The sequence below is a fragment of the Pristis pectinata genome, chromosome 10 (assembly GCF_009764475.1).
Source record: "Pristis pectinata isolate sPriPec2 chromosome 10, sPriPec2.1.pri, whole genome shotgun sequence".
Lineage (NCBI taxonomy): Eukaryota > Metazoa > Chordata > Chondrichthyes > Rhinopristiformes > Pristidae > Pristis > Pristis pectinata.
Window position 1 is genome coordinate 50,496,178 of NC_067414.1, and position 14,774 is coordinate 50,510,951.

The 14,774-nt window shown below is 36.8% G+C and overlaps 1 protein-coding gene across 1 annotated transcript in view; it reads left to right on the forward strand.

Moving 5' to 3' along the window:
• lama2 (laminin, alpha 2) overlaps positions 1 to 14,774 on the forward strand; it is a 287,962-nt gene that overhangs the window by 194,689 nt on the left and 78,499 nt on the right. Inside the window, exons 22-28 of the mRNA XM_052024602.1 lie at positions 489 to 625; positions 3,612 to 3,845; positions 5,938 to 6,081; positions 7,021 to 7,200; positions 10,409 to 10,594; positions 13,285 to 13,412; positions 14,347 to 14,464. Coding sequence (XP_051880562.1) covers positions 489 to 625; positions 3,612 to 3,845; positions 5,938 to 6,081; positions 7,021 to 7,200; positions 10,409 to 10,594; positions 13,285 to 13,412; positions 14,347 to 14,464 — 1,127 coding nt within the window. The remainder of the gene's footprint in view (positions 1 to 488; positions 626 to 3,611; positions 3,846 to 5,937; positions 6,082 to 7,020; positions 7,201 to 10,408; positions 10,595 to 13,284; positions 13,413 to 14,346; positions 14,465 to 14,774) is intronic.

The following is a 14,774-nucleotide window of genomic DNA, read 5'->3' on the forward strand; positions in this document are numbered from 1 at the left end:
AGTTCAGCATAATGAATAATTGATAGCATTAGATTATTACTTGAAACTAATTCTCTGATTGATATGTGCTATAATTAATGTTATATATTGTTTAGGTGTTGTTTTAAGATTTTTCTGCTTTTGGCCAATTTCTATTCTGGTTGCACCGTTAGCACAGTTGCAAGCTATGGGTGTGCTTTCCACATTCTTTGTCTGAAAACATCATTACTGCATGCATGTTGTTAAAAATGATTCATATTTATTACTAATAAATTCCAAATTTGGTGTTAACATAGTTTCCATTTTATTATAAATTATTTCCTTCTCATAACTGAATTACCTATCGATTATAAACAGTACTCGTCTTGTAGATTCAAAATATTAACTATTTAATTTATGTTTAAATATCATTATGTGCATAAGGTTCTGAAAATGCAAATTAATAAGGAGAAACTGACCTGATTTTTCTCTTTTTTCCGTTTTGCTTTGTTTCACATTACTCCATTCAGAATGTGAATGTGCCCATGTCGGCAATCATTGTGATTCAGAAACTGGCCAGTGTGTCTGTCCTCCAAACACAGTGGGTGAAAAGTGTGATAAATGTGCTGCGAATTTCTGGGGTCATAGCTTTATCAGTGGATGTAAAGTAAGTTTACCGATACATCCAGTTATCACAATCAATAGAGGTTCTTATTACAAAATGCATTGGCACTATGTCATTTTGCATTTATATTAATATTTTTCTACTTGTCTAACAAAGATAATAAAGAAAATGTACTTTCAAATCATAAAAGGAAGGTTTAGACTTCACAGTATGCTCTCGCTCTTGACTTCCCACATCATCATGTCCTGTATTGTCCGAGCTGACACAATGCAATGACCTGCTCCTAGATCTTTACCAATGTTGTACAAAGAAACTTGTTACTATCAAGTATTTTGAGTAGCCAAGTGAATTCCCCCTTGTTCCATATCCAATTTTTGCTTAATATTTGAAATAAAAACCAGAAAATGCTGGAAACCTTCAGCAGTTTAGGCAGGATCTCTGGAAAGAGAAACAGAGTTAATATTTTCAGGTCTGAGATCCTTCATCAGAACTAGGAAAGGAAGAAAACAAATTAGTTTTCAGTCGCAGAGAAGGTAAGGAAGGATGGCTATAACAATGGGAATGTCTCTGTGATAGTGAGACTAAATGAGTTAATATGGCATTTAGAATCAGATTATGCTGCCTTGTCTGTGTGATGTGTTGTTAATAGCAAAGTTGTGGGGCATGGATAGAGAAAAACTGGGCAAAATCACAGATGGATGACTAGCAGAAATGGCCATTCAGATACAGACAGAAAGAAAGGGTGAGGTATTGAGTCTGGAAGGCTACATTGTGGGAAGTGAGGTGTTATTCCTCAAACTTGCATTGGGCCTCCAAGCAGTGCAGGAGGCCACGGATAGATAGATCAGAATGTGATGCTGAATTAAAGTGGCAGGCTCAGGGTCATTTGTGCAGTTTGAATGCAGGTGCTCTGCAAAGCCATTGCCCAATCTGCATTTGTTTTCTCCAATGTAGTGGAGACCATGCTGTGAGCACCAAATGCAGTACACTAGGTTGGGGGAAGTGCAAGTGAATCGCTGCTTCACTTTGAAGGACTGCCTGGGTTCCTGGATAGTGGAAGGGGAAGAGGTGAAAGGACTGGCATTGCATTGGAAAGTGCTATAGACAGGGAGTGATTGGCAGGGCTAGAAGAGTGGACAAGGGAGTCGCAAAGGGAGTAACCCTTTCAAAATGCTGAAAGGGGAGGGGAGAGTGATGTGAGTCAGGTGGTGGAGTCTAGTAGGAGCTCGCAGAAATTGCAAAGGCTGATGTGTTGAATGTGGAAGCTGGTGGAATGGAAGGAAAGGACCAGCAGACTCTGTTCTTGCTCTGTCGAGGAGCAGAGGAGTGAGAGCAGAAGGACGTGAAATAGATGCGATGTGGTCCAGGGCTCTGTCTGACTGCTTCCAGTATTTTCAGTTTCTATTTCAGTTTTCCAGCACTTGTGTTTTTAATTTTCTTCTGCTTAATATTTGCTGACTATTCCACTGGTGTAGTCGATATTGCCTTTGGGAGGGTGTGGTGGCAGAGTTTAGGGGCACAAATCTGTACCCTACTATTCTTTGAACAAAGCTCTGCAAAGTCCTTTTATTAAACTGCTCTCTGGTTTATTATATTTAATTTCATTGAAGTTGTTTACCATTGCAAGCATTTGGAGTTCCAGAACAAAAAGTATTTAAAATGCATATCAAATTATGTTTCAAAGCCATCAAAAGATTAATAAAATACAAGAACTTTGCCCAGAAATTCATTCATAATTGGTAGGACTAAATGTGATCATGTAATTTTGTCAGCACATTGTATTCTGCCCCTGAAATTTGGCTCATTGTAGTCACAGGGAATACATGCTGATATGACTATACAACAAGTTTAAAATAACCTTTCAGAGGTGAAATTCTAGGCAAATATTTTAACTATTTTTATCACTCCAAATTTCTGAATACTGTTTTGCCTTAAAGCTCAACAAAAATGCTAATAATTTTTGCCTTGATAAAACTATTCTTAACAACATTTGAAAGATACTCCATTTGATATGGTTGAGGCTGAGCAGATGGAGTTTGAAGTGACTGAACGTATTTTATTATTGAGTTTTAGTTCTGAAATCCTAAGAAATGTTCAATGGTGAAATATTAAACAAAAAATTAGCAGAAAATTGGAACAGTGTAACAGAACTTTTAGAGTACATTTTGTATGCTGAGTTAAATGTAGTATGTCAATGTCATCAGTAGATTGAAATTGATAGGCTGTTATGTGGACATTAATTCATATAATTTTCTAACATAGTTTCTAAATGTTTAGAAGATTTCTTTTGAACTAAATAGTGTTTGTAATAAATGACTTTGCTCAATCTCATGTAACTCTGGTTCCATATTGGACCCTAAACTGAGTTTTGGATCTCATATCTGTGGCCTTTATCGGTACTACCTCGTTCCATCTCTGTAACAGCCCCTGCCTTTGCTTGAATGCTGCTGATATCCTTATTACATTTCCTTCTTGGCTCTAGATTTGATTAGTTCCAATGCAATCCTGGCTGGACTCCCTTCTCTTATTCTGTACAAACTTGAGATCATTCAAATGTTGCTGCCTGTCTCTCAACTCATGCCAAATCCTGTTCATCCAACACCACTGTGCTTGCTTATCTGCATGACCTCCCAGTTAAGCAATATCTTGATTATTAAAAAATCCTATCTTTGTTTTTAAATCCTTCCCTATTTCTGCAATCTCTTACCAAGAACCCTTCAGTGAAATGAATGGGATTACACGATCTAAGCCAGTCCAACATAATGCAGGGTGTTTGTGGGGATTCTCCACTGTAAACCATGGGGTTTTACAACAATGTCATGTTTCCATTTGGGACTCCTTGAGGAATATGTGAGGAATTGAATATTGGAGTATGATTTAAGAAACAGTGACAGACTGTTGGCTGCAATTTCAGGATTTCCACATTCACAATACAGTATATTTTAGATCTTGGATTTTAGAAGTAGTAAGCATTTGGTAAATATTTGGTAAGGATATATTATTACCTGCATGGTTTTCTGTGTTTCAGCCCTGCAACTGTACTGCTGTGGGATCTTTAAACCTTCAGTGTGATGATGTAACAGGCTGCTGCTTCTGCCGACCAGAGTTTACAGGAGAAAAGTGTAACCAGTGTAGGACAGGTTACTGGGATTATCCACGATGTAGGCATTGTAACTGTAACCTGGCAGGGACAGCAAGTCACACCTGTGATGAGATGGGAGTTTGCTCGTGTGCAGAACATAGTGGGCAGTGTAACTGTAAGGTGAGTCTTTCTTTCGTAACGTGGGAATAATTTCATAACACAATTTCATAACAACATAATTTCATAACATAACACTGTCTTTATCAAGCTGATTGACAAAATTCAGGTTTTATTTAGTTGTTTAAGTCCACTTATTTCAACCTCAAGGAAGATCAAATATAATTGTAATAAAGAAAATAAAATTAAAAATAACATAGAATTAAAATTTGGAATAACTGCTGGTTTTTCCAGTGCACATAATGTATTTGTTGCAGTTGGTTGAGTGTATCCTACATATTTAAACACTGTAGTCTGGTGGCACCATATATGTGTTGATGCAACTTTGAACATTGGGATATCCATTTGCAAACAGTGTCGAATCTGATGTAGAAAACTACCAACCATTTCTTCTGGGGCTAGAGGAGGCTCTTTGTGATAGATTGTTTCCAATTATAATTGGTTTCCTTGTTACCCAGGGGAAACAGGATTGCCCCTCCAGGCCAGATTGGGACTCCCCCAAGCTTCCAGTCCCACTCACGTTATTCCAATTGATATGTGGATTTGGTGCCTGTTGGTATGGGTAGGAGAATTTACATGGAAGAAAATCTAGAAAGAAGAGTGGCCCACCTGCCATCTGTTAGTGAAAAGAAAGCCAGATACAGAGTTGCATTAACTACTGTTTGACTATCTGCCAAAAGTATGTACTTTACTCTTAACAATATCCAGACCTTCTCCCAGGAGTGAGATAGAGATTCGCTGAGATGCTGGTGTCTAAGTTACAGCAATTGACTCACTTCACAGCCGCTTCATGAAGCACAACTTCCACTTCAGAAACAATCAAACAACATTAGGCTGCCCTATTGTTTCCTTCTAGAAGGACTCCTGGCCATTTACAGAGTTACACCATCTATTGGAAGGGTGAACTTTCACCTCAAAATGACATAGCTTTAAAACTGTGTATTGGACTTTTTACCTACGTCTTTGTTTTTCATTGCTGAATCCCCTTTGTAAATTGATTCTAATGTGTCCACATCTTTTCTGAGAATTTGACTGACACATAATTCTATGCCTATCACTGATGTGTTTTCTGCATATTCTCCATTCTGCATCTGTTCTGCGAATAACCACACAAATGGTTGACCTAAAAAATAATGCAAGGTTGAGCTGAAATGTGGACTCTCCCTGCAGATGCTGCCTGACCTGCATCTTCTGCTTTTATTTCAGATTTCCAGCGTCTCTAGTTACTTTGCAGTTGAAAAATGAGTGCAAAATAGCAGTTCTGATTAGATTCTGTCTAATTCTTAAATGTTTACATTGATTTATACCAAAAAATACAAGCTGGATCTTTCTTCACCAAATTCCATCCATAGCTTTGAAATATATGGTTCAGAACTGATTGGAAGTATCTTTATCTTTGTGCACTAATAGTGGATAGTCAATTGTAAAAGAGATTGATTTCAAGTGGGAGAGTCGAATGGTATTTTTCTGTCTCCTCAGTGAGATGTGAATCCACCCAAGTTATTCGGATGGTTTCTTAATTTTCAAAGCCTGTGCTAAACTGATGGAATAATCATATGCCGGTAACAGAACAGGTCTGAACTTTGTCAATGTTAAAATCAATAGAAAATCAGGTAGATTTTATAATGAATGAGAACTACCATTTTTTTCTCTGGCAGGCATCTTGAGAATCAGAACTCTTAAGCATCTGATTATGCAATATTTTTAAATTAAAAAGAGTGACTTTTTGACTTCTGCTTCTGGCTGGGAATCATAGCTACTCAGACCACAGATGGGAAAATTATGCTTTGGGCAGAGTTTGTAAAATACACAAATATTTGGACAGTATTTGTATCTACTTTAATTGGTTAATAAGTTATGTATGAAGTACGTCTGAATTTCCAGTCTGTGGTTTTGGCTGATTGGTCTCCTTTCTGGAAGTGTAAACTTAAAAAAAGTTATCCTTATGTAGTAAAAGTTAGGATCATACTTGCACTAATCTCTGTCAATTCCAGCTGATTTGCTAAAAAATCGAAGCACTCAATTGTATTTTCGAAAAAATAAAGACCTTTCACAAATTATTTTGAATGTTAAAGCAACTAATTGTCTTGTGCAGATGAACGTGGAAGGGATTAGTTGTGACAGGTGCAAGACTGGTTCCTTTGCACTCCATTCAAGCAATCCTTATGGATGCAGTAGTTGTTACTGCTCGGGTGTGACTTCACAATGTACTGAGGCAAAAGGACTGATACGCAGGAGAGTAAGTGAAGTGCTGATTATTTTTACAATTGATGCAATATTTGCAGATTATAATTGCATCTCTGTAAGGACCACTGTAGTTGTTTACCATAACTGTGGCTCGCCACTACATCTTGCTGCTTGTAATAATATCTGTAATAATCTATCAGCAGGCAAAAGGATCCCAGAGTAATTTGTAAGTTTGCTATCATAATTATAACTTGAACAATTGAAACTTGAATTTGCATTACTTAATTTGAATGGAAAGATGCAGGCAGATAAATTTGTTTTCCTTGAATGTTAATATATATCTGTGGATAACATCCTGTAAGTTTGTAACTGAATCAAGTTGGGACTTAACTTCAATGTTATCATTGTGTTTTATGAATTAAAGTACAATGCTCATTATTGTTTATCCCTATTGTACAAAATTTTGAACAGAGGGCTATTTTCTTATTTAAAAGTGACATTTCCCCACTGCATGTACCATTTTCGTCCAAGTGCAATAATTAGTCAGAAGTGAGGCACAAGGGGTAGATAACAAAGACGTTCTTCCAATTTCTCTGTTATGTGGAAAATAGTTTGAATTTCTTCGCCATCTACTCCTGGTGCAGTTGAGCTTGGGATGGATTGGCTGGAACTGTGGCTACAAGTCAACATATTATTCTTTTTGTATGTCTCCTTAAGACAATATTTTGTGGGTTGAAGTGCTATGAAGCTATCATTCAGCTTTCCCTTAATAACAAAAAAAAAGCTTTGGCATGATCTTTGTTCTCAGTGTAAGCTTGTTTTATTTGAATACAACAGTGCCACGTCAATGATTCAGGGTGATTAATGTTAGCAGTAGTTGGCTTACTAATCTTTACAAATTCTTACCATGAATATCTGAATTCAAAATAAGCATTGCGCTGGAATTTTATACTTATGCCACATCTTACAAATGGCTTGTTTTTACTTGCAGCTGATTCTTAAACCTGACCAGACTGTCCTGGAAATAGTAAATAAATTCAATGACCGACAAACAACAGATGGTGTCTTTCATCAGCATCCGGAGATAGTAGCTAATGTTGCTGCAGTGATCAGACATCTTCTCTATGAACCTTTTTATTGGAAACTTCCAGAGCAGTTTGAAGGAGAAAAGGTAATTTCCTCAGCTTGATATTAAACAGATAATTTTGATTCATTACCAAACTGGCTGATGAAAACCATTGACTAGCTCACCAACTGAAGAAGTGAAGTTGAATTGATGGAGGCATGTGTTGTTCATGATGTATTATATGGTGGTACTAATGTGCCAAGAGGATGCACTTCTGGTAGTAGTAAATGTCTGCTATCAAGCTGTGCAAGTTCAGTGCAGTGTTTACATTTTCTAACAAAGCAATTGCCCAATATCATCACAGTTCAAAGGCAGCATTTTCAAACGCTTGCACTGTGGTGCCCTCATTGGGTACAAAGTTTTATTGCAATTTCTTCCAGAGTGGAATACTGTTGAGTAGCAATTGTTTTGTGTTTTAATCAGAAAGAAACAATGATTAACCATTGTAACTGGCATTTTGTAAATTGCAGTTAATGAAATGTGAGCAATGTGACTTTTGTTCGCCAGATATATTAGACTGATTGTTGTCATTTTTCTTTGCCATGACTTACTATAAATTTAAAATTATTCAATAGTTTCCCAGGCATATTTGGGAATGATACAAAAAAAATGACAAACATTCTAATCTAATACAGAATTTCTGTGAATTACTGAATTCTTCAAGTTGCTCCAGAGCTCCTCCTCAGGCCATTATGAGCAGTGCTTTTGAACTCTGCGTTGGCATTGAGTAAATACAGTATGTAAAAATCTGAAGCCTTCATTATCAAAACAGAGAAATTCTCAGAATTCTTCCCTTCTTAACAAAGGATTGAGGATTAGAGAAATAGTTGAATAGCACATATTTTCATATGTCACAGGATTAAATTGTGGAAATGCAGTTGAAACTTATAACATACAATTATGCTTTGGATCATGCACTTTTGTGCACGTAACAACATATACTCAAAAGACCCTGGGCACACAGCAGTATTGTCATGCAGTTCATATTTGACACCGTTTTGGACATATTAGACAACGTGTGCTCCAGTTTGCATCAAATGCCAAGGATTAGTTCCTTGATCCAGCCTGCCAGTTGGCTGTGGCTACTTTCCAATTTTGTGTTCTCTGCTGGAGGGGTTGGCACTTCATATCAGAAAGACTTAACGCTGTCAAGCTCAGAGGCATTTGATGGTTGCCTCAGCCGCTACCCATTCAATGTGCATTCCAGGCTACATCCAGGCCTAATGTTACAGGCACATCTTTCCTGTGCATTTTTCAAGTGTGGAAGCATAGTGATTAACTTAGTTGATTAGCTGCCAAGGGTCTGAACAACTGATCTCAAGAGTTCAAATCTCACCAAGGCGGTTAAAAAATATCAATTCAAGTAAATAAATAAATCTGGAATATGTAAAGAAAATTGGTCTCAACAATGCTGATTATGCAACCATAATAATGTTGAAAATTCTCTCTGGTTCACATGTTCTTCAGGGAAGGAAATCTGGTATCCTTTCCAAGTCTGGACAACATGTGACTCCAGACCCAATGTTGGTTCTTATCTGTGGAGACTGATGAAACCTGCTGATTGTGCCACAGATAGGGCAGTAGGTGCTTGATAGGTCATAGAGGTGAATAGTTTGAGAAGTGGCGCATTCCTTTTGCCATTTACTATGATTCTGTCTAATCCCGACACATAGATACAAGATTCTTGTGCTATCCCAAATAATCCTCCTATAATCCTCCTTTGCTCTCATTTTGAGTTAACGTTGGCCATAGATTTCTCTAAGTTGGTGGGGATGTTACATTTTGTCATGGAGACTTTGAAAACATTCTTAAATTGTCTCCTCTTGACTTCTCTTGCTGTGATGGAACTCTAAGCAGAGTGCCCATCAGGCATGTAAATGATGTAGCCCATCCATCTGAGTGTAATCATAGCTTCAGTGGTTGGGGTGGCTAGGGAAGTTAGTCTGCATATCCTGCCAGAGAATTTGGAGGTTTTCTGGATGCAGCATTGGTAGTCCTTCTGCAGTGCTTTGAAAGGATTGCTTTAGGTAGTCTATGTCTGTGAAACGTACAAGAGGGCAGGATTTACTGCTGTAAAAGTGCATACAGTAGTTTTGAAAGGTACTGCAACATTTTGCACCAGCTTAGCCATTTTTATGAAATTACTGATCTCTTATCTTCTCTATTTTTGAATCTGTTCCCAATCAACACAGTTCACTGACATTAATTTATTTTTCATAAAAATAATCTTAAAATTATTTGTCTTCCTGTTTTATTTATTCCATGGAGGAAGTGAGATCCATTTCATTACAGCTGATTTTTCATTTTTTTCCTTGCTGCTTGAGTCATAGAGATCTCAGTGTAGACATTATAACATCATAAAAGTGGCTGTCTCAAACTTATGTGTACCTTCCCATGATTATAAAGTACTGTCACTTGGCAGGCTACCTTGGTGTGGTCATAATATGCTTAAAGCTGTGAGAGAATGAGGGAATTAATTTCCAATGGTCTTGGATTTAAAGCAGTTGAAAGAATTTAGATGGATCATACAGGCTATATAAACCAAATACCTTGTCTTCAAAAATCCACTGAACTGGAAATTCCCAGGTACTTAAACAAGACAAATGGATGAGTGTAGCCTTCCCATCTACCGTAATCCAAAATTTCAAATCAATGGGAAACCAACTCTGACTCTCTGGGTTGGGTTATAAACATGCTGCTGCATGGGTCTCGGTCATGTAAGAGCCTTAATCCCTTTGGTAGGCCAGAGTGGGTTGAAGAATTGTTTTTCAGCTCTTAGCAAAGCCATTGTTCTTGGAAAACACTGTGATTGTTTATCCCATGATTGATTATATATATCAAGTAAAAATTCAAGTGGTTTATTAAGTCTTTGACATGGCTCATTTGGTGCAACTGAGAGCTACTAGGGATGCAATAGGGAGAATTCCTAGCAACCTAGGAACTTCCCCAATTATTCCCCTTGACATAAGCAGTCAGATGGAAAATACTCTTTCCTCCAGAGCTCAGGGACTCTGCAGGTGGAATTCTAGAATAATCCATCCCAAACTACTGGCCCCTCTAAATACGAGTCTTACTTTCTGGCCCAAGGTGGTTTAGGGATCTAAATCAGACCAATCAATGCTGTTAGTATGGAAAAATATTTAATGAATATTTGCATACAACATTTATGTTCTTGGCAAGTTGTAACAGTAGTCAGATATAATGGTTCAACACAATGTTTTCAATTTACTAGTCATTATGTTTTATTTCCTAGCTCTCTGCTTATGGCGGCAGGCTGAGGTATGCCATTTACTTTGAAGCTAGAGAAGAAGTGGGTCAATCTAGCTACGAACCACAAATTATTCTTAGAGGTGGTCCTACAAGAGAGATGATTATTGTGCGGCATTTGTCTGCACCTCAGATTGGTCAACTGACCAGACATGAGGTGGAGCTCACTGAGGTATGGTTTTAATCTCAAAATTTGCAAATAGAAAACATTAATACATATTATTTTTACAACTTCTGAGAAAAGAAATCATGTCCATATTGCTGTTTTGTGCTTTAAGAATGATTGTGTCTCTTCAACCTTATCAATTTCCAAACAGAAACCTGATTCAAAGCTGCTGGATTGTTTCTGAAGGAGTAATTTTCTAAAACATCTTGTACAACCGAAACATAACGTCCCAGCTCCCTGTACTCAGTGGCCCGACTAATGAAGGCCAGCATGCTAAATGCCTTCTTCGTTACTCTGTCTACCTGTGACACTGATTTCAGTAAACTAATGTACTTGTGCTCCTTTGTCCCACAACACTTCCCAAGGGTCCAATCATTCACTGTAAAAGTCGTACCCTGGTTTGACTTCCCAAAATGCAACATTTCACACTTAACTGAATTGAAAGCCATTTGCCAACTCTCGATCTACTTACCTAGCTGATCGAGATCCCCCTGTGATTTTTGATAACCTTCTTCATTGTCTGTGACACCGCCTATTTTAGTATCATCCACCAACTTACTAACCATGCCTTGTACGTTCGCATTGAAATCGTTTATATAAATAATGAACAACAAAGGTCCCAGCACTGAATCCTGTGGCACACCACTAGTTAAAGGCCTTCAGTGTAAGAAACAACCTTCGACCATCATTCTCTGCTTCCCACCATCGAGTCATGATAGAAAATTGACTGTGTATTTCTGATGATTCATAGTATGGAAGCCTTGACAATTATTTGTGCTAAATGAATTGAGGAATTAAATGTGCTGTGTTGTTGAGTGGTATGCAGAATTGTCAAACAACGTAATTTTGCTAGGAGCTGTGCCACCAAAATGATTGGTAAAATTTGTCTGTATTTATGCTGGTAAATTCATTGAAATGTTCTGGAATATTGTACTCCTGACTGAGTACAAACAAAGAATGAATGATGCTTGATAATTATCTCTGCATGTTTTTGTTAGCCTTATAAGTGCCAGAACTAGAAGTTAATATAAGTATCTATCGCTGGCTGTTGATCTCAGTGCCTCATCCATGCCAGCCAATAATTACCCTAGTCAACATACAACTTATCTCTTTCATCATGACAGTCCTGCTATTCTCATAAGTGGAAACTTCACCTTTATCCAAACAATTAATCTGACCTCATCCAGACCAGCTATCCTATATTTTATCATGTCAGGCACACAGCCCACCCTTGTACTAAGTTACCAGCATTAGACATAACGAAGCATCCACTATTATTGCAATAATAATATATGTAATGTAGAGTCAAGATGTATAATTACATAAGAGAGCAACAGTGGTAGTAAGATACCATGAATTATGCATTTAACAATGTATTGCACAGGAACAATATTTTTTAGTAGCTCAGACCATCTGATTGTGATCCCAAATCACCCTGATCTTAACAGATGTGGTGAATAGATTTTTATCTCTGTTTGACTGGGTGGTAATCTGGTGGAGTAGTGACCTGTCCACTGACACACCTAATCAGATTCCAATATCTGCAGGGGTGATCTGTTCCTTGCTAGTGGAGCTGAAAATCTACTTCAGACAGTTCAAAACTATCCTTCCATTCATTTATGCCTAACATCTAAGGATACCCAAAAAACTTACAGCTTGCAGAGCCAATGGGAGTTCCAGCTGGTTCAATGCTGAACAATTCTTTGATACAAGTACTGATACCTTTTTACAGTACTTGATTGCATTGAATTATCTCAAAACACATTTTTGGGTGCAATAATAGCTGTTATCTAGAAAACACTGCAGACAAGGCACCAACAATGCAGCAGTTATGAAATCAAAGACCAGTTAATTTGCTTTTTAGCTCAGGATTTGATTTTGATCAAAATACTGGAAGAAGTTTGTTTTCTTCAAATGTGGTTTGAGCTCATTAATGCACGCACTTGAACCACCAGAATGAACTCTTGTTTAAAGGTCCTTTATTGTAAGATTTTATTTTTTCTCTTCATAACATGAATGCAGATCGGCGTTCTGGGATACAAACAATGTGTCCAATTCCTGCGTTTCTAGTTTTCTGGCTATTAAAAGTCATTTTTGAACCTCTGACCTTTCTGACTGAATGCTTGTGAAAGATGATGTGTTCCGTGAATGGAATCTTACAATTTTAATTTTTTAATATTAATGTTAATCTTCACATGAAAGAATTTATATCTGACAATGTAGCATTCCATCAATGCTGTACTGGAATCAAAGACCTTGCCAACTTTTGTCAAACTAGAAATTCACATTGACTCAGAGCGTGAATTTACCACAGCTCATTTTTAATGTATCATTTTTAATTTTTCTATGGCGGATCATTTCACTGGCTGTGAAATTACCCTTCACACCTGTGTAATAATATGATTTAATAACATCATTACAGGGTTATTTTTTACTGATGCTACTTTCCTGATGGGAGCCATGCTCAGAGCTACATTGTTGTACCTTTATCTCTGATACATTCTTTTTTTCAGGCTCATAAACCATAAGGGCAGAATGACTTAATTTATCATTATACACATGTTAATAAGAATTTTTAGAATTGTGCATTAAAATGATAATGTTTCAAAATATAATTATTTTTGGTGTGAATAAAATAGTTTGTTGTATGTAATCTTTAACATGAATGTTAACTAAATTCAAGTCATTTTTTTTAGCATGAATGGAAATATGCCCATTCACCAGATGGCAGACCTGTGTCTCGCAAAGACTTCATGGATGTGCTATTTGACATTGATTCTATCCTCATCAAGGCATCTTATGGGACCTTTATGAGACAAACCAGGTATAAATATGGGCATTCATAGGAAAATAGAGTAAGAATTTTGAAAATAAAATCGCAGAATGAAAAGTTTTGCCCTGCTACAGTTAAATTTTGAGGGCAAGTACTCCTGAGTTCAATAATCTCCCAAGAATGAATACAAAGCTGTTCTGTTCAATGTTTAGATGTTTACCAACAGCTGAATGAATTTTTGCAGATTCATTTGCAGATCAGGAAAAAAGAATTTGCTTTTATTAAGAGAGAATGTTAAAGTTTAGATCAAAATTTATTTTAAAATAGGATTTTTAACATAGAACAAAGGTCTTGCTATCTGAAGTTTCACTGTGACATGCTGACAATATCAATGCTGTAACAGCATGTTTCACTTGATTAGATTCCTTTATGTGATGCATTTATCAAAAAATGTTTTGTTTCAATTATTTGAAATGTTCATCTGTTCAGGGTCTAAGTAATTGTCCATATATTGCAAAGTTTTCTTTTGTGAGTTCTATCAGATTAAAAGATCATCTCATTTGTCAGAAATGTTTACCCATTAAGAAAATCCTACTGTTTTAAGAGATCATTATATCAAGTCTTACAAATTGACAATGACACCTATCTGTGGAGAAAGAATTTATGGAATTATTAATGTGTAATTGTATTCCATTAACAAAAAAAAGTGGCTTTGAATTTCAGGAACAAGTGTCAAATGAGTATGAAGTACAAGACAAAGTTGTTTGTGAAACATTGCTACTAATGTTCAGCTTGGCAGATGTCATGCAGGATGATGAGCCACATCTCTGGCTCCAGCAGCTCGTATATTTACCATAAATATGCAATTTGGCATAAAGATGCATGGCTTCATGACTTTAAAAACACAATAGAGGAAATTTCAAATTACAGGCACAAATGTTTGAAGAAATTTACCAAATCTCATTATTTTTCATTGTCTATCTAGAATCTCTGAGATCTCCATGGAAGTAGCTGAAGCCAGTGACAGCTACTTCATGACGGAAGGTGCCCAACAGATCGAACAATGCTTTTGTCCTGAAGGTTATTCTGGCCTCTCATGCCAGGTAATGTCAATAGATCTGGGGGTCTAATGAAATAAAAGTGAAGCAAAAAATAAAAACACATTTTGTTAACCAAGACAGAATAAATACTAATAACATAGAACTGATAATGATGTGATATACACTTTACTTCATCCTTGCAGTTCAGTTTCTTGTTGCACTTTGTATCATAAGCAGAATTGGATATGTTACACAATCTTTATCATTGAAACCAGTAATGTATGTCAGAAGTGGCTGAAAGCCCAGGTCTGAGTCTTATGGCATCCTTCTGGTAAAGTGTGCTAATTTGACATACATCTATTTACACCTGCTT